Raw genomic sequence first — 27,370 nt, 5'->3', positions numbered from 1 at the left:
GGGGAACACAGGGAGGATTTAAAGGTGTGGTATGAGTTTTTAGCCTCATACAATGGCAGGGCGGTGTGGATGTCTAGCCCGGTGAGTAATTTCGATGTAGAGCTGGTTACAGATGCTGCAGGCTCCACGGGCTATGGTGCATTTTTCCAAGGGCAGTGGAGCGTGGAACCCTGGCCGCAGTCTTGGGAGAGGGCGGAGTTCCTTAAGAATTTAGTGCGACTGGAACTTTTCCAGTGGTGCTGGCTTTGGAACTGTGGGGGGAGGCATGCCAGATTCTAAAGTTGAGAATAAATTGTGACAACATGGGAGTAGTGCAGGTGGTCAATCGCATGTCTGCGTCACCACAACCAGTTATACGGCTTTTGCGGAAACTGGTGTTGAGGTGTTTGAGATTAAATATTTTATTTATGCGGTGCACATCCCGGGTGTCGACAATTCGCTAGCTGACTCCTTGTCTCGATTTCAATGGAACAAGTTCAGGGAGCTGGCTCCGGGTGCACAAAAAGAAGGAGTTCCTTGCCCGGACTGGATTTGGGAGCTGCCCTTGGAGTCACCGCGGGATGGATTCGGCAGTCTAAGTGAGTCCACTTGGTCAGCCTACGCGAAGGTATGGAAAGAATGGTCAGGGTTGGTACAGGAGGCAGGGGCTGGGAAAATGGGGTCTGACGAGCGGTTACTGGTATTGTATTTTGTAGCTAGGAACATTGAAAAATGTTTTTTCGGTCTCTTCCATCGATAAAAAAATGGCGGGCTTATCGTTTCTTTTCAAATTAATGGGAGGGGAGGACTGGAAAAAAAAAAGATTTTGGGTGAAGCAGGCCATAAAGGGTTATCGAAAACAGCATATGTGGAAGGATGTGAGACGGCCTGTCACTTTTGCGAACCTGGGGTCCGTATGTGCGATGTTGGGTTCAATATGTAAATCGCGGTATGAAGCGTTGCTGTTTACAGCGGTGTTCTCGCTAGCATTTTTGGGGTTTTTCGGACAGGGGAGTTGGTTAACCCATCGAAGTGTTTGGCAGTGGGCCTGTTGGGAGCAAGATGTGCAGGTGGAGGTGGATAGAGTGTGTTTGCGGCTGCGCAGGTCAAAAACTGATCACCAGGGTAAGGGTGTGGATGTGTCGCTGTTCGCATTACCTGGGTCTAGGGTGTGCCCTGTTGAGGCAGTGCGTGAATTTCCGAAGATTAGAACAGATGGGGCAGGGCCATTCCTGAGGCATGAGGATGGGTACTACTTGTCAAAGTTTCAGTTCATATCAATTTTTAGGAAATGTCGTAAAGCAGCTGGGTTGGACGGGGCAGGGTACGCTTCACACTCCTTCCGCATAGGGGCGGCTACATAAGCTGCCAGATGTGGGTTGGATGAGGCGGCTGTGCGCAGAATTGGAAGATGGGATTTGAGGAGATTTCGGTCTTATATTAGGCCTCATTTGGCCGTGGAATAGATATAAAAAAAAAAAAAAAAAACTATCTTGGATGTTTACAGGAAAAGGAGGGTGCATGTGGGATTCGCATGTTGTGATATGGTTGTGTTAAGTTGACAGGTGTGTTGCTGCCTTTATGTTATTTGTTTGTCGTTTCAGATGGAGGTTCAGTACGCCTTGTCTGGATCATAGGGCACTCCTAGGTGTGTTGGGGGGCCAGGAGAGGAGACGTAAGACCGGATGGCAGGCAATTGGGTATTTTCCAGGAGGGAGGCTTATCGGAGATGGTTGGGGATACCCGGGATGAGGTGGGGTAGAGTGATGGTGGAGGTGGAGAGGTACGTAAGGCTGGATAGACCACCTGACGTGTTAGTGATACATGAGGAATGATTTGGGGATCCGGACAGTCAGGGACCTGATCGCGGATATTAAATCCGATTTCACGCACTTGCGCACTAAATTCCCGGGTACCCCTTTTTGCTGTGGTCTGACATTGTGGCTAGAACGACATGGCGTTAGGCTAGATCTGTGGTGAGCATCAGTAAGACTCGTATCAACAAAGTAGTGGGTAGGTTCGTGGCACAGAATGGGGGTATTGTGATTAGGCACAGAGAGCTTGGAAAAAATGTGGGGCTCTACTTGAGGAGTGATGGAGTTCGTCTCTCTGAAGTGGGGATTGACTTATGGCTATGGGTTTACAGGAAGGGATAGAACGGGCCCTGAGGGTGTGGAGGTGCCCTCAAGGGTAAGGTTGTCACCCTTTCGGGCTGTGGCGGTGTTCTTCTGGTGGTCTTTGACGGTGGCAGTAAACGGAGGGATCAAAAAGGGGTGGGGGGCTCATCGTTTGTATGTGCCCCTCCGGTGTATTCCTGAACGGTGGATGGAATACTGGAATGGTTGCACTGTGGGAAGGGGTTGTCTCCGAGCGGTCACAGCTGGAGGCCTATCAGTTTGGAAAAGGTCCCACAGTGCATTGGTGTGGTATGTGGTTATACGTGGTTAAAAGGTGGGTCACCGTCAGAGACCATCAGACTGGGGTTAACAGGTTATGTTATTGTTTATTATATTTATATATACAGTATATATAATATATATATATATATATATATATAGTGGTTTGGAGTTATTTAGTTGGTTTGTTTTAATAAAATAGGCTGTTATGGCCATTTTACTCCATAAAATATAAGTGTGGTCTCATTATTTGAGGTGGGTAAGGTATGGGTTGGAGTATAAGTGGGTAACAGCGATAAGAATGAAGGGGACATTTAGACTACACTGGTCAAGTGAGGCCCGGAACGAAAGGACTGCAAGGAGGGATAGTGTAGGGCCGGGCATGACAGTGTGTCTAAGGGAGACACATATGGGGTTAATGTGGAAAGGAGTAATGGGAGTGGCAAGAAAGGGGAAGGTAAGAAAGAAGTTTTTGCCAAAGGGGAGTGGTTATATTTATAGAGGGGGCGGTGCAAAGGGTCAGTGTGAAGATGAACTTACAGGAGGAGGCAGTTTTTCCCACCCTCCCGCCCTAGATATATGTGTGCAATGTGTCCGTGTGTACTTGCTGCTCTGTTTTTAATGAATTGCAGGAAAAGGAAGAAGGTCGTCATGACAGCGGATAGGTGCCCTTCAGGGCTATGGCGGTGTTCTTCTGGTGGTCTTTGACGGTGGCAGTAAACGGAGGGATCAAAAAGGGGTGGGGGGCTCATCGTTTGTATGTGCCCCTCCGGTGTATTCCTGAACGGTGGATGGAATACTGGAATGGTTGCACTGTGGGAAGGGGTTGTCTCCGAGCGGTCACAGCTGGAGGCCTATCAGTTTGGAAAAGGTCCCACAGTGCATTGGTGTGGTATGTGGTTATACGTGGTTAAAAGGTGGGTCACCGTCAGAGACCATCAGACTGGGGTTAACAGGTTATGTTATTGTTTATTATATTTATATATACAGTATATATAATATATATATATATATATATAGTGGTTTGGAGTTATTTAGTTGGTTTGTTTTAATAAAATAGGCTGTTATGGCCATTTTACTCCATAAAATATAAGTGTGGTCTCATTATTTGAGGTGGGTAAGGTATGGGTTGGAGTATAAGTGGGTAACAGCGATAAGAATGAAGGGGACATTTAGACTACACTGGTCATGTTCTTTACATTGGTGATCAGTGAGAAGAATGCTCCTTACATTGGTGATCAGTGAGAAGAATGTTCCTTACATTGGTGGTCAGTGGGAAGAATGTTCCTTACATTGGTGGTCAGTGGGAAGAATGTTCCTTACATTGGTGGTCAGTGGGAAGAAAGCTCCTTACATTGGTGGTCAACAAGAAGAATGCACCTTAATTTAGTGTTCAGTGAAAAGACCCCCCTTTTTACAAATAGCTACAAATAGCTACTGATATATCACTGGTCTCACTGGAAACTTATCTGAGAGGCAGAAACAGGCAGAAAGGCTGTTCTAGTGTCTTGTCAACCAAAGCCGATCATCATACAACCTATTCATGAAGGTAACATGCCCAATTTATTTTTGACGACACCACTTAACCTAAAAAAAAAAAAGCAAGCCCATTTCCCTGAGGAACATACCTTACTAACTCTAGTCTAGAACTTAGTCAATATAGCAGGGGCATCTACATCATCCCGCATAGGAAGGACGCAGACGGCAGACTCAACGTGCCTACAGCACAGATCAGACAGGATCTAAGAGCTGAGTCCAATGCTTTCAGGAATACACCTGCTCATATTGGCAAATAAAAAAAAAAAGATTTCAATGGGTTATAATACACATGAAGGATGACAAAGGTGTGGGTAACATGCTGAGTTTTATAAGGTCGAAAAAGTTGCTTATAGAGTTTAGTTTAGATTTTGTTTTTCTTTGTTGAGACATACAATGCAAACCACAACCACCAGACATCTACAGGTCTCACGTCCACAGGAAATGGCTGTTGATTTCCGTCTCTTTCTTTGCAGCCTCTGCCCACCTGAGCTCTACACAGAGCTGGATATAATGTACAACTATATTATATATGCATTGATATCGCATTGTAATTTGTCTTTTTTTTTTCAAAACCATTTTTTAGTTTTGGATGGAGCGAGGAAGAGTGTGTCCCGTCATTGTTATAGTAGTATTTCTGCTTTGCTCATGGACAACAATTCAATCGAAGGTTGTGGCCTTTCCTCACTTTACTACATTTATTTTTATTTTTTTATTGTTGGATGTACGGCAATTTTCTCCATAAGACACCCTTCAGGTAGAAAAACACGTAAGAAGGAATTTACCAAGAGTAGGCACAGATAGCAATGATAGCTTTGACAGAGTTTCTAACCCAGGGGTCCTCAACCTTTTGAAGAGTGAGGGCCACTTAAGTGATTTGGTCACCAAGCCACAATGAACTATTGGGTTTTACCAACCTTCAAACGGCAAATGTAAAGGAGCCGTTACTCTCCTGAGCCCCCTATAAGACTGCTGTGATTTACCCGCACTACAGGTGCAGCACAGTGCACCTAACTGGTTTGAGATTGCAGGCCACATGTTGCCCGTGGGCCATGGGTTGAGCACTCCTGTTCTCACAGTTTTTCGAAAGTTTGTATTATAATTAGAATCTCATATAAGCTTCCGACAGTTTGTGACCTCAATGCTGATGAGAAGTTACAGTGTGTAGATTTTAGACTCCCGAGGAAGTAGGAGTCTTCCTCAGGAGCCAAATTCACCAGAAACTCTTTAGGGGGTGCCCTACACATACATTGTCAGATATCACTATATTTTGTCATATAACTATACATCCAGAAGATAAAGCTGCTAATTAATAATATGTAGATTGATGTTCTCCCACTCTCCCCTCAGTGGCTTCAAAGGAATCAGTACTTAAAGCGTTTCTTACCTTGATACTATATATTCCTGATATGTGCCTGCTTTACCATGTACTTGTATGAGAAAATATCCTGTTCTTTTTGTATTGGTTCCTTTATATGAAATCCCTGGTGTTCCTGCTAGTCCCTCTGCTTTCCTGTTAAAAACTTACCACACTAAGCAGGAAAGATCAACGTAGTCAGTTCTCTAGCTGTGTTGGGAACTCAGTGTACTCTCCTACAATGGTCACACTTGTCCTGACACGCCTCCCCTGCACAGCCATTCACTGGGAAGCTCAATGTGCTGCTGCTGCTTCTCCTCCCCCAGCTCTTATGCAGCTGAGAACAGAGGGAATTTGATTGCTTATAAAAAAGGGAAAAAGGTATTTATAATGTATTTTTATATGTATACACACATGGGCGTCCGCAGAACTTTTTTCAGGGGGGGGCATCATTTTAAGGTCACCCATGTCCCCCCACCTTTTGACAATGTCATGAAGGGGAGGGGCTTAGCTGCAACTCGCAAGTATTTATTTTTAAAAAGGAAAACGGGGTGTTCTATGTACAGGGTGCAGAATCCAGGCGTGTGCTATGTACAGGGTGCAGAATCCAGGCATGTGCCATGTACAGGGTGCAGAATCCAGGGGTGTGCTATGTACAGGGTGCAGAATCCAGGCGTGTGCTATGTACAGGGTGCAGAATACAGGCGTGTGCTATGTACAGGATGCAGATTCCAGGCGTGTGCTATGTACAGGGTGCAGATTCCAGGCGTGTGCTATGTACAGGGTGCAGAATCCAGGCGTGTGCTATGTACAGGGTGCAGAATCCAGGCGTGTGCTATGTACAGGATGCAGATTCCAGGTGTGTGCTATGTACAGGGTGCAGAATCCAGGCGTGTACTATGTACAAGGTACGGAATCCAGGCGTGTGCTATGTACAGGGAACAGAATCCAGGCGTGTGCTATGCACAGGGTGCAGAATCCAGGCTTGTGCTATGCACAGGGTGCAGAATCCAGGCGTGTGCTATGTACAGAGTGCAGAATCCAGGTGTGTGCTATGTACAGGGTGCAGAATCCAGGCATGTGCTATGTACAGGGTGCAGAATCCAGGTGTGTGCTATGTACAGGGTGCAGATTCCAGGCGTGTGCTATGCCAGTATGCATACCCAATCCTCCCCCCCCCAACAGAGCTCTCTTCCCCCACAGAAGAGAATCCTCTATAACTCACAGTGGCAGGTCAGGCTCCTGGCACCGGCTTCTGTTGATACACGCTGTGGGCTTGAGCGGCTGTGTGGAAGCCCCGCCTCCTCCTCTGTTGTATATGCAGAGCTGGTAGAGTAGGAAGGGTTTTGTGTGTGCTGACTTCCGATGCTAGAGGCCAGTGCTGGAGGCGGCAGAAGCACCGGATGATGAAAAGCCCTGCCGGCTGCCACCCACAATACAATCTTCCTTCCTGCGCTGGGTGCTGTTACATGGAGAGCATTCCAGCACCTGGCACCCGCTGACAGTCTGCGCGCTGCGCTAAGGTGATTAGGGTGTGCCTGGGCACAACCCGTGCGCACCCCTATGGCGGACACCTTGCTGATCCCTGATTCCAGGGGAATGGGGGGCACTTGTCCCCCCTTGCCCCTACCTGCGGACGCCCATGTATACACAAATGTTTTGCCATTTACTTCTATTTTAAACTGAATGAGTTGTTTTACAAAGTGATCATTTACATTCACTCTAAATACAAAGAAGTATTACATGGCCTACATACCAGTGATTCCCAACCTTTTCTATGCTCCATACCCCATACCCCTAGGAAATGTTTGATTAATGTTCGCACCCCTACAAAAGTAATATCACATTTGAGGATGAAGGAGTCCAATTTCTAAATTTTGATACACAAATTGAACCACATATAATACTGTGTGTGTGAGCAACTTGCAGTATCTCACAAAAGTGAGTACACCCCTCACATTTTTGTAAATAGTTTATTATATCTTTTCATGTGACAACATTGAAAAAATGACACTTTGCTACAATGTAAAGTAGTGAGTGTACAGCTTGTATAACAGCGTAAATTTGCTGTCCCCCCAAAATAACTCAACACACAGCCATTAATGTCAAAAGTGAGTACACCCCTAAGTGAAAATGTCCAAACTGGGCCCAAAGTGTCAATATTTTGTGTGGCCACCATTATTTTCCAGTACTGCCTTAACCCTCTTGGGCATGGAGTTCACCAGAGCTTCACAGGTTGCAACTGGAGTCCTCTTTCACTCCTCCATGATGACATCACGGAGCTGGTGGATGTTGGAGACCTTGCGCTCCTCCACCTTCCATTTCAGGATGCCCCACAGATGCTCAATAGGGTTTAGGTCTGGAGACATGCTTGGCCAGTCCATCACCTTTACTCTCAGCTTCTATAGCAAGGCAGAGGTCATCTTGGTGGTATGTTTGGGGTCATTATCATCTTGGAATACTGCCCTGCGGCCCAGTCCCTGAAGGGAGGGGATCATGCTCTGCTTCAGTATGTCACAGTACATGTTGGCATTCATGGTTCCCTCAATAAACTGTAGCTCCCCAATGCCAGCAGCACTCAAGCAGTCCCAGACTATGACACTCCCACCACCATGCTTGACTGTAGGCAAGACACACTTGTCTTTGTACTCCTCACATGGTTGCCGCCACCCATGCTTGACACCATCTGAACCAAATAGGTTTATCTTGGTCTCATCAGACCACAGGACATGGTTCCAGTAATCTATGTCCTTAGTCTGCTTGTCTTCAGCAAACTGTTTGCAGGCTTTCTTGTGCCATGCAGACCAGTTTGATGCAGTGTGCGGCGTATGGGCTGAGCACTGACAGACTGACCCTCCACCCCTTCAATCTCTGCAGCAATGCTGGCAGCACTCATACGTCTATTTCCCAACCAAAGACAACCTCTGGATATGACGCTGAGCAGCACATGCACTCAACTTCTTTGGTCGACCATGGCGAGGCCTGTTCTGAGTGGAATCTGTCCTGTTAAACCACTGTATAGTCTTGGCCACCGTGCTGCAGCTCAGTTTCAGGGTCTTGGCAATCTTCTTATAGCCTAGGCCATCTTTATGTGGAGCAGGGATATGCAATTAGCAGGCCTCCAGCTGTTGCAGAATTACAAGTCCCATGAGTCATAGCAAGACTCTGACAGCCACAAGCATGACACCTAGAGGCATATGCATGATAGGTAGTTTTGCAACAGCTGGAGGTCCGCTAATTGCATATCCCTGATGTAGAGCAACAATTCTTTTTTTCAGATCCTCAGAGAGTTCTTTGCCATGAAGTGCCATGAGGTGCCATGTTGAACTTCCAGTGACCAGTATGAGAGAGTAAGAGCAATAAAACCAAAATTAATACACCTGCTCCCCATTCACACCTGGGACCTTGTAACACTAACAAGTCACATGACACCGGGGAGGGAAAATGGCTAATTGGGCCCCATTTGGACATTTTCACTTAGGAGTGTACTCACTTTTGTTGCCAGCGGTTTAGACATTATTGGCTGTGTGTTGAGTTATTTTGAGGGGACAGCAAATTTACACAAGCTGTACACTCACTACTTTACATTGTATCAAAGTGACATTTCTTCAGTGTTGTCACATGGAAAGATATAATAAAATATTTACTAAAATGTGAAGGGTGTACTTACTTTTGTGAGATACTGTAAAAAAAAAAAAAAAAAAAGTGGAAAATTGAAAATCAATCACAATTGTAAACATAGAATTCAATGACTTCTTTGCTCTTGCTTCTCATTCACGATTTTGTCAAAACAAGCGGGTCCACCTCTGGATTCAGCGATTCCTAGATTTTGTCTTGGCACATGAGCATACACATGCGCATTAGCATGCTCACGTGCCCAGGTGACAGATGTTGGCATCAAATGGGCTATATGAACTGTGTCAGTGCTCTGGATCAGTGCTGCTTTGTCTTTCAGCCTCCTGTGTATCCTGTGACCCTGTTATTCTGTATCCTGATTCCAGTTGCTGACCCAGTTTGCCTGATCACTCTCTAAACTTCATCTGCACTGATCCTAGCTTGTCCTTGACCTCTGCTTCTGTCCGCTCCATTGTCTTCTCTTTCAATGATTGGCTCCTGACATGGCTCGCACCCAGACCATGCTGCTGCCTGTTCCTCTGTACCTGTAACATCCTGCCAGTGTATGACCCGGCTTACCTGACTCTGCTTCCTGACACATCGTGCTGTGCCTGCTGCTCTACAGTCTGCTTCCAGTGCATACCTCACCTGCCCGCTGTTGCCAATACCAGCCTGCTTCAGTCTGCCATCCACCAGGTGTCTACCAGCCCGCCTACTTCACTGAAGACTACTGACTACTCCCCTGCCTGATGTGAATACACAATTTGCTACTAGCAAGGCTTACAGGCGATCATGCCACTCTGCACTCCTGCACCTTCTGTTCACACTATCAGGGGCCCTGAGTCAGAGGTGTAAGAGAGGCCTTCCTCATCATTTCAGGCTTTGCTACCAGGTACGTGATACAAATCTTGGAAGTATTTCCAAGGCTGTACACCAAAACTCCTCCAAAGTCTTGCTTTTAAATAGCAGGAGACTACATCTCTATCGTGCACCAACGTAAGGGCCCCAACTAGCCAGCAGAAGAGTTCCTTATATACTTGGGGTATCTGCTAAGAATTTACTTGCCTAAATTGGTGAGAATTAAAAACCTGACTCTTTTCACTGATAGTCCACAAGTGAGATAGTCCAGTGTTTGTTCTTTCTTTCTTATCTCTTTTGCTCACTTGGGGAAAAACTTAGGGAGTTCATTTTTAAATTCTCAGTCCTGCAGGATGGGTGGGAGTGGCCTAAAGTGGTACTGTATTGTGTTATATTTCCTTTTTTCCTGTTGGTGTTTTGCCATTTTAAAGATTTCTGTGACTTTAATACAAGTTAAACATTCACCTCATCAGTGTGTATGTGTTTATCCCTTGTGTGACAGCTAGGTGGTCACCTGGATAAGGTATTTCAGTGGTGTCAGCAGGGGCAACACTCTGCTCAGGGCTCAGTAGTGAACCAAATCCCATCTGTCTTAATGTCGGACTCGCAGGAATAGTGCGAGTGAGACATTGAGTGACAGGATCAGCACAGCCAAAGAGAGCACAGTTCACTGTGCACCTGACCCACTGCCAGCCACGGAGTTCCGGCTGGGCGGCGGGTGGAGGTGGAGCAACTAACATTCGGTGATTCATTACAGACAGTCACTCAGGGAGGCAGTGACAGCCCAGCTGGCAGGCGGATCCGAAGATGCCAACGCCCGCCTGACTGCCTGTGCCTGCTCAGCCCAACTCCCTTGCCCCACTGCTACTTCTATTTGTGTGGCTCTGATGGGGCCCCAAGTGAACTTGGGGCACCTGGGAAGTACCCAGGGGTGCCCACTCAGTAAGACGGCCCTGCGTCTATGTGGTCTTTTAATAAACTCTCCAGTATCTTCCCGACTATAGAAGTTAAACTAACATGTCTATAGTTACTTGGTAATGACTTTGTTCCCATTTTAAAGATGGGCACCACATTGGCTCTACGCCAATCCAGTGGTACCATTCCAGTTATTAACGAGTCCCTAAAAATTTGAAACAATGGCCTTGAAATGACAGAGCTCAATTCTTTTAGGATCCGTGGGTGGATGCCATCTGGTCCAGGTGCTTTATCTACCTTTATTCTGTCTAAATATTTCTGGACCATATCACATTTGAGCCATTGTGGATCATTTGGGGTTGTGTCACTACCACCTCCTTTATGGACATGAGCTCCTCCATGTTCCTTTGTATACACAGAAAAAAGTATTTAATAAATTTGCCTTCTTTTTGTCCCCAGTCACCCACTCTAGATTATTTTGTAAAGGGCCTACATGCTCAGACCTGACCTTTTTACTATTAATATATTTTAAGTTTTTTTGGGGGGTTTGTCCTACTATCTTTTGCAATCTGTCGTTCGCTCTTTGTAACATTTAAATGATGATAGTATTCCTTCGTTTTTATTTTTTTTAAAAGTACTTTTTTTTATTTATAGCCATTTTAACTTTGTCCATGAGCCACATAGGTTTTATTTTTAGCATTTTAAACATATTGCCCATGGGAATATACTTTGCAGTGAGTTTAAATACAGTCACTTTGAAGAATTCCCATTTCTGTTGTGTGTCTGTTGATGCCAATATTCCCTCCCAGTCTTGGAAAGCAGCCCTCATCCTTGGAAAATTTGCTCTCTTAAAGTTAAGTGTTTTTATCTTCCCGTATGTGTTTGTTGCTTACAGATAGCATTAAATTAAATCATGTTATGGTCACTGCTACCCAGATACTCTTTTATATGAAATTTGGTAATAAGCTCTGCATGGTTTGAGATTACCAGGTCCAGCAGAGCATCATTCCTAGTTGGGGCCTTAATAAACTGGACCATAAAATTGTCTTGTAACAACGAGAATACTATCTACACAACACAACCCCTTACTACCACTGCTCAAGGCACACTGGTAGTTGGTCTCTGAGGGACTCAAGCCACACTTTGTTGCACCTCCTGAAATTCCATCTTGCACCCCCGATTGGGAACATTTACAACTGTGTAGATAAAATAGAAAGCAAAGCACACATATAAATAAATAAATAATAAAATAAACTTTATTGCATTTTTACATCAACATAACGACTTTGCAAAACTACAAATAAAAATACAATAAAAAAAGCAAACAGTAATGTATAAAAACAAAAGAAGGCTGATGTCAGGGGGGTGATCACTAACGCTATAGCTGTTTTTTGAGGTGTGGTGATTTGTCTCCAAGAAGCAATTTCTTGCTGCTACAAGCTAAACTAGTGCTATAACATTGGGTTTGTGTGTTCTGCTGCAATATGGTTCTCCTTTAGTGATTTGTATCTAGGCTCATATGAGTGAATGAAGGGCGATGGTCACTAACCAAAAGTGTCGCCAACATGAAACACTGCTAAAAACTCAAATCACTGAGCAATTGAACTACAACTCACAGAAAAATTAGCCAGTTAGTAATTCCATAAAAGTAATTAAGAATTTAACGAGAAAACGTTTAAGGGGGGGTGCTGTGAAAAAATTGTTCATCTGACATCAACCTAAAGGACTCATTGATGCACCCCAAGCTACAGGGACCATGAAAAATGAACACAAAAAAGATTGGCTAAACAAACAATATTTTTTAATAATACTTGTTTTTAATACTGACTTTTCAAAATAACAAATGTGATAATCTAAAGCATGGGTGCTCAACCTGTGGTCCTCTAGCTGCTGTGGAACTACACGTCTCATAAACATTGCAAGGCTGACAGTTACAAGCATGACTTCCAAAGGCAGAGGCACAATGGGACTTGTAGTTTAGCTGGAGGGCCACTGATAGCTTAGCTGCACTCTGAAAAGGACTCCACCGCTGATTGCTTTTCAGAAAATTAACAAGTGTGAAATGAGCCTAAAGCCGTCTACACACGATCAGATTTTCTGCAGACAAAACCTCAGACTTTTGTCCGACGGGTATTAGCCCCAAACTTGTCTTGCATACAAACGGCACACAATTGTTGGCCAACAAACATGAAAGTAGTGATGCACTACATGGTTTTTAAGCTCTTTAGCGCCACCCTTTGGGCTCCTTCTGCTAATTTCGTGTTAGTAAAAGTTTGGTGAGTGTTGATTCGCGCCTTTCTTTTCGTTTATGAATGGCTGTTCGTCAACCAGACATGTTGCAGAATCAGAGGAGATAACGTGATAATGGTTACGTAACGGGTGGCCCCGCCCCCCTCTGACACCACGGGGAAAGCCATAGGGAAGTCCCCATGAAGTCCCCGTGCGTCAGAGGGGGTGGGGTCACCGGGTGGCCCCGCCCTCAGTTATATAAGAACTTTCAGAAGAACAGAAGTCCCACAGCGGGAACCTCCCATGGACGCAGATCATCCGGAGAACGAAGCGGGGAAGAAAAAGCCGGAGGAAGATGCAGACAAGAATACTGAAGGAAGAAGCAGAGGATCGGATGAAGAAGCAGAGGAAGAAGCGGGGAAAGAACAAGATGGAGGAAGAAAACCGAATGAAGACCAGAAGAAGATGGAAGAATAAGCGGGGAAAGAAGAAGACATTAATAAAGGAATTGTCAAAAACCGTCTCTTGTCTTTTTTAACATTTTTGACACTTTTTTTGTGAAATGGTAGGGGTACATTTGTACCCCATTACCATTTCACGGGGGGGGCAGGATCTGGGGGTCCCCTTATTAAAGGGGGCTTCCAGATTCCGATAAGCCCCCCGCCCGCATACCCCCACAACCACCGGGCAAGGGTTGTGGGGATGAGGCCCTTGTCCCCATCAACATGGGGACATCCTCCCCATGTTGAGGGCATGTGGCCTGGTACGGTTCAGGAGGGGGGGCCGCTCTCTTGTCCCCCCTCTTTTCCTGTGGCCTGCCAGGTTGCGTGCTTGGATAAGGGTCTGGTATGGATTTTTAGGGGGCCCTCCCGCCATTTTTTTTTAAATTTTGCATGAGGTTCCCCTTAATATTCATACCAGACCCAAAGGGGCTGGTAATGCACTGTGGGGGAGTCCCAGGCCGTTTTTTTCAATTACCTTTATGTGTATTGCAGAGACCCGACAATTCAGTATAGCCGGCGCTACCGCAAGTACTTTTAAAGGACTTTTTTTTCCTTTAGAAATGTCATTTTGCTCTCGAACTTTTGTAAACACGGGAAAAACGTGCCACTTTACAAGCACACTATAGACACCCCCCAGGTATGAAATTTAAAGGAATATTTCACTTTTATTGTTTAACTTTAAGCATTATTAAAATCACTGCTCCCGAAAAAACGGATGTTTTTAAAACTTTTTTTTGCATTGATACATGTCCCCTGGGGCAGGACCAAGGGCCCCAAACACTTTTTTATGACAATAGCTTGCATATTAACCTTTAAAATTAGCACTTTTGATTTCTCCCATAGACTTTTAAAGGGTGTTCCGCGGCTTTCGAATTTGCCGCGAACACCCCAAATTGTTCGCTATTCGGCGAACAAACGAAAAGCCAATGTTCGAGTCGAACTCATGTTCGAGTCTAACTCATGTTCGACCCGAACAGACAGCCCATCCCTAGTGTGTACGCGGCTTTAGAGTGTGTAGACTGAAGTGCTGAAATTTAAGGTACTATATACAAGAATAAAATAAATACAGAGCACTTTATATTCAACCATGGTATCATGAGGCTACCTAGACAGAAGTAGCCATCTATCCTCTGGGGCAAAGTAATTTTGTAGTTGTTCACCACCAGGCTGAATAAAAGCTGAATTGCAACCTACAATTGCAAGCAGAAAAACCAGTCTTTAGAGTCTTCTCATTCTTCTGTATGCAATGCTATGATAAGAGCTTTTACACTAAACCTTTAGCTATTCCAAAATAATCAAGAGTTTACGAAGCTTCTTATAAAATACAGCAGTTTCAGGTAAACATTGGCATGCCTTGTACTAGCACAAGGAGTTCTAATACTTGCATGAATACCTAGATCAACCATTCTCAACCAGAGTTCTGTGGAACCGTAGGGTTCCTCCACAAAATGCTAGGGGTTCCTTTAGGTGTGGCTGATTGACCCCCCCATCTGATGGTGCCTTAATAGTTCCAGGTTCAAAGACACTTGGCAAAGCCAACAGCTGTCTGTAAGGATGGCACTTGGACCACTACTGTAAGGGGACATTCTCCTTACTGACCCCCTTATGACGAGTGCATTCTTGCACTTACCACCAATGTAAGAAGCATTCTTCCCCCTGACTACCAATGTAAGGAGAATTCTTCCTTATGGCCACCAATGTAAGGAGAATTCTTCCTAATGTCCACCAATGTAGGGGGGCATTCTTTCCACTGAAGCCCCATGAATTTGTTTTAGCAGAGGTTCCCTGAGACCTGAAATGTATTTTAAGGGTAAAAGGGTTGAGAAAGGTTGGCCTAGATGGTGGAAGTTTGCTACAAGTAGATATACAGATATATTACGAAGTTTGCTTGGCTATAGGTACAGATTGTGGACCCCAACATTGGATCAACGTTTTGTTTTCCTAGCACATACAGAAGAGTCTTGACGCTTTTCCATAATTTTTCATATTTTTTGGGCCTCCATTCTGTTTGACCCTCTCGTTGTTTTTATTTCACAGCAAAATAAGATGACTATCATTATTAATACAAGTCCAGACAGTATCAATCGAATTTTGTTAGAGAATGTAATATCCACAAGTTTCCTACCTGAGGAAAACAAAAGAGACAAAAATGACCATTATAACACTTACTGTATATGTACCTATTAATGTCCAAAAATATCACGGCTTACCAACCATAAAAACAATGTGTACTTCATTTTCAGTATACTCAATATATTCAGTATTCAATATAATATAATAATATAATACTTACCATATTTATCAGCGTATAACACGCACCGGCGTATAACATGCGACCCAAGTTTAGGAGGGAATTTTAAGGAAAAAACCTTTTAGGAGTGAAGTTTAAGGAAAAAAACTTACATTTAAATGCCCATAAATGCAGCCTCATCAGTATATCAGTATCCATCTGCAGCCTTGCCCATCTTTGCAGAATGATCAGTGTTCATCTACAGCCTTGCCCAGTGTCATTTGCAGCCTTGCCCAGTGTCATTTGCAGCCTTGCCCAGTGTCATTTGTGGCATGATCGTTTAGTAGAAACCATTTAAAATTAACACCGCCGAGATAGACAGAGCCTGAGTACTCGGCTGTACTCGGCTTGTCTCGCAGTCCCGCCCAGTCCCGCCCCTTGGCCCAGCTTCTATGATGGACATAACACAGGTCCAATGGTGGCACTGGGCGTGACTGAGAGCAGAGCCTAGCTGAGTACCCAGTACACTCGGCTCGCTCCTCTTCCCCTCAGAGACAGCAGGGAGGAGGAACGGTGTGACTGCGACCCGAGCCAAGTACACAGTACACTCGGCTCGGTCTTTTTCAGCGGCACTCGCTCTTTTTCGGGGGGCGCTCGCGCCTCTTCCCCTCACAGACAGTGGGGATCGGCATATAAAACGCACCCACAATTTTCCCCTGATTTTAAGGGGAAAAAAGTGCATGTCATACACCGATAAATACATTAATTTAAAAAATCTTAAAAAGGAATTTTTTCAATATAATATAATATAGTATAATATACTGTAATACAGTAGAACATAGCATAATATGTGTAGTGTACCCCCTAAGGAGCTGCAGATGAACTGGATCCCCCTCTCCTGCACAGCCAGGTACTTTGAATTTTCACAGGCACTCCAGAGACAGAGAACAGTCTGTGATTTTATTTCATTTTTCTAGGGTAATAATTTGGATAGGGATGACAGCTTTGTCACTCTGTGATGATCTGACAGGCTCCAGTTAAATGTAGTAACAGCCCATTACAGGCAGGGAGTTACAGTCCCTATGAGTGTAGAACAATAGAGTGACACAGCTTGCACACAAAACTATACGGCGTTAAACTGGCAGTAGCACACACAGAAGTAAATGGCGTTAAACTGGCAGTAACGCACACAAAGTAAATGGCGTTAAACTGGCAGTAACGCACAAAACTATATAGAGTTAAACTGGCAGTAATGCATGCAGAAGTAAATAGCGTTAAACTGGCAGTAACGCACACAGAAGTAAATGGCGTTAAACTGGCAGTAACGCACACAGACGTAAATGGCGTTAAACTGGCAGTAACGCAATCAAATAGACGGTGTTCAACCGTAACTAAACTGGCACTCTGAACTGTACCTACTCTAACTATACACTAATGTCAAGATTACTGACACGGTCTCACTACACTACAGTGAAACTATCTGAGCTGTCACTACTCTAGCTGCACACTATGCAAAGCTGAATGATGGTCCTCCTCACTACACTCAAACTATCCCTAGTCTGACACTAAACTAATATTGTACACTGACAATTGAAGCAAAATAGCACAGTATAGCACACTAACTAACTAAAGCACTGAACAGAGCCCTGTTCTATCTCTTTCCATGCCAAAATCACACTGAAAATGGCTGCCATTGAAAGAATACTTTTATACTTTGGGGCGGGAATGAGCCATGATTGGATAAAGTCATGATGACAATGTTCAATCATGACTCTGACAGTGCTCTGTGCCCTGATTGGCTGAAGCTTTCACTGCTTCAGCCAATCAGGGCTTGCAATGCACTGTTTAGCGCCACAATGCATTGTGGTCAGTTCGGGGGGCCGAACAAATGGTCGAACGACCCGTTTGTTTGGCTGTTCGCTGAACGTCCGAACAACGAAAGTTTGGCCCGAACTTATGCTCTGGCTGAACCATTCGCCCATCCTTAGTGGGCAGTGAGAAGAATGTCTCTTACATTGATGGCCGGGCGAACAGGCGAACACCTGATGTTCGACCCGAACATCGAGCTCATCCCTAGTGGTCAGTGGGAAGAATGTTCTTACATTGGTGATCAGTGGGAAGAATATCTCTTATATTGGTGTACAGTGGGAAAATGCTTCTTATGATGCTGGTCAGTGGGAAGAATGCTCCTTACATTGGTGATCCGTGGGAAGAATGCCTCTTATTATCGTGAACAGTGGGAAATGAGAATGCTCTCTTTACTGATGCATCACTTAAAACAAAAAATAAATTAAAATCTGCTTACAGATAGCTGAAAACTTAATTTGTGTCAGTGGTAATGTTTTTTACATATCAGTGCTCAAGGAACCCTTAATAACATCAAGAGGAACATTAGGGTTCCATGGAACCCTGGCTGAGAAAGGCTGCTACAAACCTCCTTAGCATAACTAGAAACTCATAATTACCTTAAAGTACTGACCTTTTATCTGAATAAAAACCACTGAACTCTTCTTTACAAGCCTGGCTGAAGCTTTCACTTCACATGAATAATTCCCAGAATCCTCCAGCTGAGCAGACTGGACTCCATATTGGTCAGATAAATTGAATTCCTGAACATTCCTTCCATCTCTGTAGAAAGCAAACTGCAGTTTTGTCCCCCGTCTGAGCAGACTTAGACTGGTGACACACATCAGCGTCATGTCATCTCCTTCCATAACTGGATAAGGGATTACAGTAATGCTTGGTTTTTTAAATAGTTCTGGAATTAAATGCAAATGAAAGCAAATATATTATTATAGTGAAACACAGGTACTGTTGTGAAAAAAGTCTACTGAGAAAGGATCCTGATTGTCACCAGATGTCACCTATTGCTAGGAGAAAACATCTGCAAGAGTATTATGCTCTCAGTCCATACGGTCAAAGAGGAAGAGAACAGAGAAGGGAAAGTGGTGTGGAACACCATGCCTCCCTCATTTTCCCAAATTTTAAAGGTTAGATAACAAGAGGGATATTGGAGGAGATAAAAATAGAAATAAAAAGTATAGCAGCACGCCCACTATCATGGATGGGCTGGATTAACGCCTAAAGATGATAATACTTCCGAAGATCATGTACAAGTTTCAGATGCTCCCCATATATATACCCTCAGCATACTTTAGAACTTTAAGAATTTTAATCACTAAATTAATATGGCACAATAAGAAACCTAGAATTTCTCTGGCAATTATGAAGAAAGTAAAAAGCCAAGGGGGATTAAATGTACCTGATTTTCAAAAATATTACGAGGCGGTTTTGTTAACACGCGTGGTGGAATGGGCTAAATCAAACAATAATATAGAACACATAATGGCTAATACACAATTAGAGAGGAATATATGGATACCACCACATAATAGCACATTGGAAGAAAATACACACACATTGACACGGATGGTATTAAAAATTTGGGATGCACTGCACAAGAAAAATAAATGGAAATATAATTCACCATTGATGGCACTAAAGGAAAATAATTTATTTGCACCGGGGAAAAGTTCCATAGGGGGGAATTGGATTAAAAAAGAAAACACACAACTACATGATATAATACAAGGGGGAAAAATTTGCACTTTACAAGAATTAAAAATAAAAAAAGATATACTGGAGATTAATGAATGGAGGTATTTTCAGCTCAAACACTTCATAGCAGCACTTCCTCACCCAATAAGAGAAGGAGAAGCACTTACATTGATAGAGCGATTATGTACCATTAAAAAAACAAGTGGGAATATATCTAGGATATATAAAACCTTGATAGAAGGGGAAGATCTGGAAATTCCAACATTTATAAAAAATTGGGAGAGGGAATTGGGGAAACGAGGAAGGAACCAAGAAGTAGGAAAACTTCTGAAACTAGTACATGGATCATCAGTATATAATGGGATGGTGGAAATGAATTATAAGTGCGTAACCCGGTGGTATAGAACTCCAAAAACACTAGGGAAATATCAAATAGGACAAACAACGGATTGTTGGCGGGGATGTAAATAAACTGGAGCCATGGCCCTATGGTGGGGGTGCCCTAAAATTAGAACGTACTGGAAGGAAATACTGAGTTATATCAAGGAAATTACTAATATAGATATACCTGAGGAACCATGGACATGTTTATTTCATGGAGTAGATATCCCGACATAAGAATATAGAAACTCAATGACTGTACATATGATGAACCCTGCAAAAAGCTTGATACCGAGGAAATGGAAGGAAGTAGGGAGTCCAAAAATGAGAGAGTGGTTTTATAAAATAGAAGAGATATATAACATGGAATTTCTAAGACAGAGCCATGAGGATACTAGAGAGGGATTCGTTAAGAGATGGGAAAAGTGGAAAAAGTTTAAATTAACAGAAATACAGTGAGATTAAGATTACCTAGATAAGAAAAAAAAGAAGGGGGGGGGGGGTAAGGGTAGATAAAGGTTTGGAAACAAAATTTGTTAATGTATATCCCTATTGACTGAGTAAGGAAATGTTTTTTTTACCTTTTTGTGTATAATAAATTTTGATAAAATAAAGAATAAAAAAAAAAACAAAGATAACAAGGAGGTTAGATTAAAATTGTCTATTTTGAGCTGCCAAGGAAGACAGCATGCTTGACAAAAAAATAAAAAATCTTTCAACTTAATAAGAATGTTGAGGCATTATTAAACTTAACTGTCCCGGGTATTCAAAGGACTTCTGATAAGGCCCCATTGTAAATGGTCAGGTTTTAAATGGGACATATCTAGTTAGGCTAGGTTTGACCTATAGCTGAACTCCCAGATCCCATATTCATACACATTCCATAATTCCTACTGTAATGGAGTTGCCTTCCTTAAAAGTGGTTACATTTTTGTAGAAGGAGATACAACTTTTGGTTAGTCACCAAACATGACTATATTACATGATCTACAGGCTTACTAAGATGCCTTACAACTCCTAAGAGAAGTACACAACATAGACCTATTATATTTGGAACATCATAAAATTTATTCTGCTCAATGATATACTGGTTTACATATTATATAACTTTATGGTTGGTTGGTCAGTCATATGAAAATATAGATGTACCCAAGGTAAATTGGAACTACGGGTGTTTCCCCTGGGCATTATATAACACTCAATCAAACCTACAATACACTCCTTATACCTTTTAATTGGGTGGAGTGGCTTTGTACCATACCATCCTGTCTGAGGAACAAGAAAACGTAGCTCTCTGGCAGCTCTCATATTACTATCAGAACTTATTAGTGCCAATAATTTTTGCTAAATCAACTTGGAGTACAGGCATACTCCTCTAAAAGCGGTTCTAAGGTCTGGGTGTTTTTATTTTAATGCATTTCCTGTATTGGGGTAAAAAACACCCCTCTAACTATTCCCCTCCTCCTCTAAACACTTGCCAGAGTCCTCTATCGATCCAGCGCTGTACCTGGCAGCAGGTCTTCTCCCCCCTCTTCCTGCTCTCACAGGCTTCATTGACTTCTGCTACTGTAATGCCCCGTACACACGATCGGACTTTCTGCCAACAAAACCGTGAATTTTTATTCAAAGGATGTTAGCTCAAACTTGTCTTGCATACACACGGTCATACAAATGTTGGCCAACAATTCCAATCTTGAGAACGTGGTGACATACAACACGTACGACAAGGGAAGTTCAATAGCCAGTGCAGCTCCTTCTGCTTGATAACGAGCATGCGTGAACTTTTGTGCGACGGACTTGTGTACACACGATCGGACTTTTCGACAACAAAGTTTTGTTGGAGGAAAATTTGAGAACCTGTTCTCAAACATTTGTTGGCGGAAAGTCCGACAGCAAATGTTCGATGGAGCATACACACGGTCGGACTTTCCGACAACAAGCTCACATCCAACATTTCCCAGTGGCATTAGTCAAATCCTGTGAGGAGGGAGCCGGAGTTCTGGGCCAAGCTGCAAAGTATGTGTCTATGGAAGCACACAGCCCGCTCACGCTCGCACGTGGCCATTGGAGGGTGTTTTTTTGATGATGAAACACGTCGGGGGAGCCTCGTGCCGACACCACCATGTCCGTGGAACAAGTGATCGTAGCCGGCTTGGTGTTATTTGTACTTGTTGTTTTTAACTGTCTTCAGTGTATCTACTGGCTTAATAAATACTTTTCTAGTCTTATTACAATATGGAGAGGCCCTTTTTTTCTTTTGTTACATCTTACCTCCATCTTGAATCTTAAATGGCACGTTCAATGGTTGACTCCTGGTGACTAAGAGAACGTTGGGGAGATACTGTATAGTGATGGCTTCTGGAGTAATTTTTACATGCTATACATGACTTCTCTTGAGAAAGCGGGTCATGTCAATCTGGTAAGCAGATAACTTATCACACCTGGGTTTTGTGTTGGTGGTTGTTGGTGATATGGACCTGGTGTTAAATTCAACCTAAGAGCACTTCAAAGGGGTTCACTGGATTTAATCATTGGGTCTTTTTGTGGTCCTTTTTACACTGTTTGGATTTTTCAAGGATTGATTCTGTATAAGAGATTTGATCAGTCACATATCACAGTAATTTATTATTTTAGCGCAACGCTATTACATATATGGTGTACGGGAGCTTTATGTTTGCAGTGTTATGTTATTTTTTTGTTATTATGCCTGCACATGTCCCCCCCCCCATAGCACACAGTTTGCTAAGGGGACTTACACAGAAGAGGAGGGTCATCACTAAGCACAGCCCTATGATTATATTGTGGCTCACCTTGTATATAGATATTGACTTCTTTGCTCCTCTTCTTCGCACTGCTGACTGTAGTTTCTACTTCACAGTAATAATTCCCAGAATCCTCAAGCTGAGCAGACTGGACTCCATATTGATCAGATAAGCCTAATCTCTGAAGAATCCTTCCACCTCTGTAGAATGCAAACTGCAGTTCTGTTGTCTGTCTGTGTGAACCAGGGACTATGTCACACGTTAGAGTCATTTGATCGCCTTCTACCAATTCACTCGAGTTCGCTTTCAATAATAGATAGAAGAGTGGCTCTAGAAAGGAGGAAGATAACATTTCTTGGTTAATGCATGTGACCTGAAATTCTTATAGACTGCAACTCTTAGTTAGACATGGTGAGGTTTTTGGAGAGACCTGCAACTGAATTCTGTTTAGAATGTTAGATATAGTTGAGTCAAGTTTACTATTTTGTCCTCATAAATTGTATATAGTGTTTATATGATACTCAGCTAATAAAAAACAGTTTAGTGGTATTTAAAATAAATTATTACAAGACTCACTATGGAAGCATAACATTTAGCAACAGATACAAATGTAAATCATTTTTATCTGTCCATTTGTTGTCTTGCAGTTTCCAAGGGGGTGAGATGGAAAAGAGAAAAATCCAGGGCACTATAAGCAAAAAGTCCCAAGTATTAAATGTCCGAAGGAGCATAAAGACGGGCTTATATAAACCAAGAGTCCAATGGGTTAAAATCAGTGGCTGCTGCAGAGCTAGAAGATATTCTGCAATGCCTGATGAAGGAGCATGCATGCCCCAAACGCATGCCACGTCAGCCGCCAGTGACGCTAGTTACGCCAATCCGACCTCAGCCCACCTATGGTTCCCGGACAGCCATTCAGGAAGTGCTGGGAACTACCAGCGCCGCCGATGGTTTACTCAGTTTCCCACTGTGGAGGAACGCCAACCATCTGGATTACTACAGTGGTGATTTACATCTTCATTGATGAGCGCTTTATAATCCTACATTTGTAAGTTGCCACTTTGTTGCCTTTATTAAAGTACTTACATGCTACACTCAGATGGTGTTGCTTTTTCTCCTCCTCCAAGGGCAGGGGCAGCCCATCCATTAAGGGCGCACGCATAATGCCCCCTTATCCATGCGTCCGTTTTTTAAGCACCTGATTGGAGCCAGAGGCTCTAATAGGATTCAAAATAGGGTGGGCTTGGGGCGCAGAGAATGCAAACCGAGCACACCCAGGTGTGTTACAATAGCGAATGAATATTCACTATTGTAACACTGATCCTCCTCCTGGCCAATCAGGAGGGGGGTCTTGGGACACATCACCCGATTGGCTAAAAGGACAGGAAATCCTATTGGAAGCCTAGGAGGAGGAGAGGAGAAGGAGAGTACACAGGAGCAGCTGCCTGATGCCCACTGCCCGATGCCCGCCACCTGCCACCTTGCTGGGGTAAGTGCCAGATTGACCAGCAGACAGCAAGCGGGCGAAGGGGGATTGAGGTGCCGCCAGGGAGGGGGGGGTGGTTGTTTGCTGCCCCCCCAAAAAAAATAACCACCAGCCGCCACTGTCCAAGGGGATGAGAGGAGCTCCTTATAAAACCTAGTACATTCGATCAGAAAATCATACGAAAAATACCACTTTCGAAGTGATTATATGATAATCTAATCTTTAGTACACAGCTTTCTTCCAAAATTTTTTGATGAGACAAACTTGTACGATACAAGATCTTACAATTTTCGTTTAAACAGTACAGTTTTCCTCTGAACATACAATACAAAGACAATATATTACATGACTTCCAATTGTTTATTCGGTTGCACAAGAATTTTCTTAACCCTAGTAAACTCTTCATTTTCGATATGAAGACTAGCATGCAAACAAAAAACGGATGATAATTTGCCCGATAATCTCATCATGAGTACCAGGCTTAAGGGTTTATTCACACCATTGTGGGGCATTAGCTTGCGTGCATTAACGTGCATGTTATTGCAATGCCATGCCAGAGTGTGTGAATGAGCTCTTAGAGAAAAGCTAACAGCACCAAGTCCCAAACAGAAAAATATATATATACACTATATAACCAAAGTATTGGGACGCCTGCCTTTACAAGCACATGAACTTTAATGTCATCCCAGTCTTAAGCCTCGTACACACGATCGGATTTTCCTCAGCCTTTTGAGGAAATCAACCTCAGACTTTTGTCCGAAGGGCGTTGGCCCCAAACTTGTCTTGCATACAGACAGCACACAATTGTTGGCCAACAAACACGAACGTAGTGACGTACTAGACATACTAAGAGCCGATAAAGAGGAAGTTCAATTGTCAGGCGCCACCCTTTGGGCTCCTTCTGCTAATTTCGTGTTAGTAGAAGTTTAGTGAGTGTTGATTCGCGCTTTTCATTTTATGCTTTTCAGTTTGTTTCTGAACGGCCGTTCGTCAACCAGACATGTTGCGGAGTCGGAGGAGATAACGTGTTATTTATTATTGGCCTTGGAGTTATTGCTTTGACCCAAGTCCAGTCAAGGAACAGGTGGAGGAGGATTTCTTGGATCAAAAATTGGTTGCTTTATTATTCGTGACCAATTTTGTCATATGCCTTTGCTGCGGGAGCTCCAGGAGAATAATCCAGATTATTTTCAGAATTATGTCCGGATGACGGACCCCAGCTTTCACCAACTCTTGGCATTGTTGACCCCCCTATATTAAGAAGCAGGACACATGCATGAGGCTTTTATTTTATTTTTTGGTTTAATAATGATTTGATTTGGTATATTTTCTATATTTTTGGATGCATAGAATGTACTTTTTGGTTAAGTTCTATTGGCAGATAGCATGTCTAATTTTATTTGTTTTCTTTTTTTAATGCGCAATAAAAAAATTGTGGAGAATAATACTTGGCTATGTGTTTTACTTCAAATGACAGTTTGGGAGTAGGCAGTTACATTTAAAAAAATACAATGTAAAATTGACAAGGGACACCAACATAGTTGTATCTTTGATCTTAAAAACTACGGGATAATGGTGTTGTGGTAACTTGCCCAAAAAAAACAAGCATAATAATATTATTCTTGATATCACTAGACAATAAAAGCCTTTTAAAATACGTTTGGCAGAACTCCATCAGTATCACCAGCAAAGCAGCTTCATTATTATCCCATAAAGAAGATAATTGTGCTCTGCATTTCAAGATTTCTTAATTTTCCGCGTTACGGATGTTAATTCTCCATTACGAACGCTAGTTTACAAGACCGACCACTTCCGGCTCGTCCTTGCTTCTGAGCATGCGTGTTTGTACTTTGGACTTTTGTCTGACTGACTTGTGTACACACGGTCGGAAAATCCGACAACAGACATTTGTCCGTGGAAAATTTTAAAGCCTGCCATCCAACATTTGTCAGCGGAAAATCCGACAACAATTGTCCGATGGAGCGTACAAACGGTCGGATTTTTTGCCAACAGCCTTTCATCACACATTTCCCATCGTAATATCCGATTGTGTGTACGAGGCTTTAGTCTGTAGGGTTCAATATTGGGGATTCTTCTTTCTATAATTCTACATTTTAATTGCATAATTTAAATATGTTTATTTATGAATTAATTTATTTTTAACAGCTCTTTATTTGCCTTCGTATATCCCTTCTAGTAAATTAAAGGTTACATTAATATAATTTAAATTAGCTTTGGAAAAAAGTTATCTTGATTCTTTGATTGAACAAGTTGGTTGATAATTTTAAAAATTGTTGCAATATTTAAATAAACTTCAATCCAGTAGTCACCTTTTATGTGGATGTATAATTCTCCGCTTCTCTTCTTTACACTTTTGGTTGGCGCTCTTACTTCACAGGAATAATTCCCAGAATCCTCCAGCTGAGCAGACTGGACTTCATATTGATGAGATGAACTAAATGGCTGAACATTCTGTCCATCTTTATAGAATGCAAATTGCAGTTCTTCCCTCTGCCGATGCCAGCTTAGTGTGGTGGTACATAAGAGGGTCAAGTGATCTCCTTCTGTCACCGAATCTGGAGTTACTGTAAGTTCGGGTTTCAAAAAAAGTTCTAGAAAAACATGTAAGATAATGTTCTGTTACAACTGAATTATCATATTCTGTCCTTTTTAAAGACTTGAAACAGTTCACCATGAAATCTGTTGGATATATTTGGTTTCTTTTCAGCCAACTTTCAAATATTGTACAGATAACATTTACTCTTATCTAAACAAAAAATGTGTTTATGTATATAAATGCTCACATGATGTATAATAGTATATGTATGTTATTTTCGTATTGTCCTACACTATATATTAACATTGTGTATACGAATACAACTTTGAGTCAAACATTTGTAAATATTTATCAAGCTAAGCACCCATCTTCCAAGACTGGTTGATATGCTGGAGCAGCGCTTCTCAACCGGGGTGCCATTGGGTTCCTCAGGGTGCCAGAAACACAGGACCTAGCTTGGCCTGGATCAGCACCATAAGTTGTCATGCTGTGGACTGGCTGGCTGACCACCAAAGTACTTTTTTGCTAAGATGTTGGCAGCTAGCTTGCCCCCACCATGGCAAAACATGATCCTGCAACAGGGCAGGTGGCATGGAGCTTTTAAAGACTACCAGTAAAAACATTTGGGAGCACTCCATTCTTTATAGAGTTTGGCCAACTTATCAATAAAGATGTTGTCCTCATAACCAGCATTATGAACAATAAGACTAATATGACCTTAAAATGGGGTTACATCAGAAGGAAATAAATACATTTATTTAAAATCCAACAAAAATTAATACATTTTAGGAGAAAACATGGAAATACTATGAATCACCACCAAAATTAAAATTGACAACGATGTCATCCAAGATGGAGGTTTCATGGAAAGCCACCCCCAGCATTCTGGACAGGATAAAAGCCTTCTCCAGGCCTGGAGAGGATAGCCACCTTTTCCAGACATTCTTCAGACCTAGAGAGGATAGCCACCTTCTCCAGACCTTCTCCAGACCTAAAGAGAAGTGCCAC

At 42.8% G+C, this 27,370-nt stretch overlaps 1 protein-coding gene across 1 annotated transcript in view; it reads right to left on the bottom strand.

Annotated features, from left to right (window-relative positions):
- LOC141116643 (immunoglobulin superfamily member 1-like) overlaps positions 1-27,370 on the bottom strand; it is a 138,496-nt gene that overhangs the window by 79,776 nt on the left and 31,350 nt on the right. Inside the window, exons 5-9 of the mRNA XM_073609035.1 lie at positions 26,136-26,417; positions 22,368-22,649; positions 18,098-18,376; positions 15,386-15,513; positions 14,494-14,578 (exon numbers count right to left, since the gene is read on the bottom strand). Coding sequence (XP_073465136.1) covers positions 14,494-14,578; positions 15,386-15,513; positions 18,098-18,376; positions 22,368-22,649; positions 26,136-26,417 — 1,056 coding nt within the window. The remainder of the gene's footprint in view (positions 1-14,493; positions 14,579-15,385; positions 15,514-18,097; positions 18,377-22,367; positions 22,650-26,135; positions 26,418-27,370) is intronic.

The sequence above is a fragment of the Aquarana catesbeiana genome, linkage group LG13, assembly GCF_042186555.1.
Source record: "Aquarana catesbeiana isolate 2022-GZ linkage group LG13, ASM4218655v1, whole genome shotgun sequence".
NCBI lineage: Eukaryota > Metazoa > Chordata > Amphibia > Anura > Ranidae > Aquarana > Aquarana catesbeiana.
The sequence above is the reverse complement of the archived record's forward strand: the minus strand, read 5'-3'. Positions and strand labels throughout refer to the sequence as shown.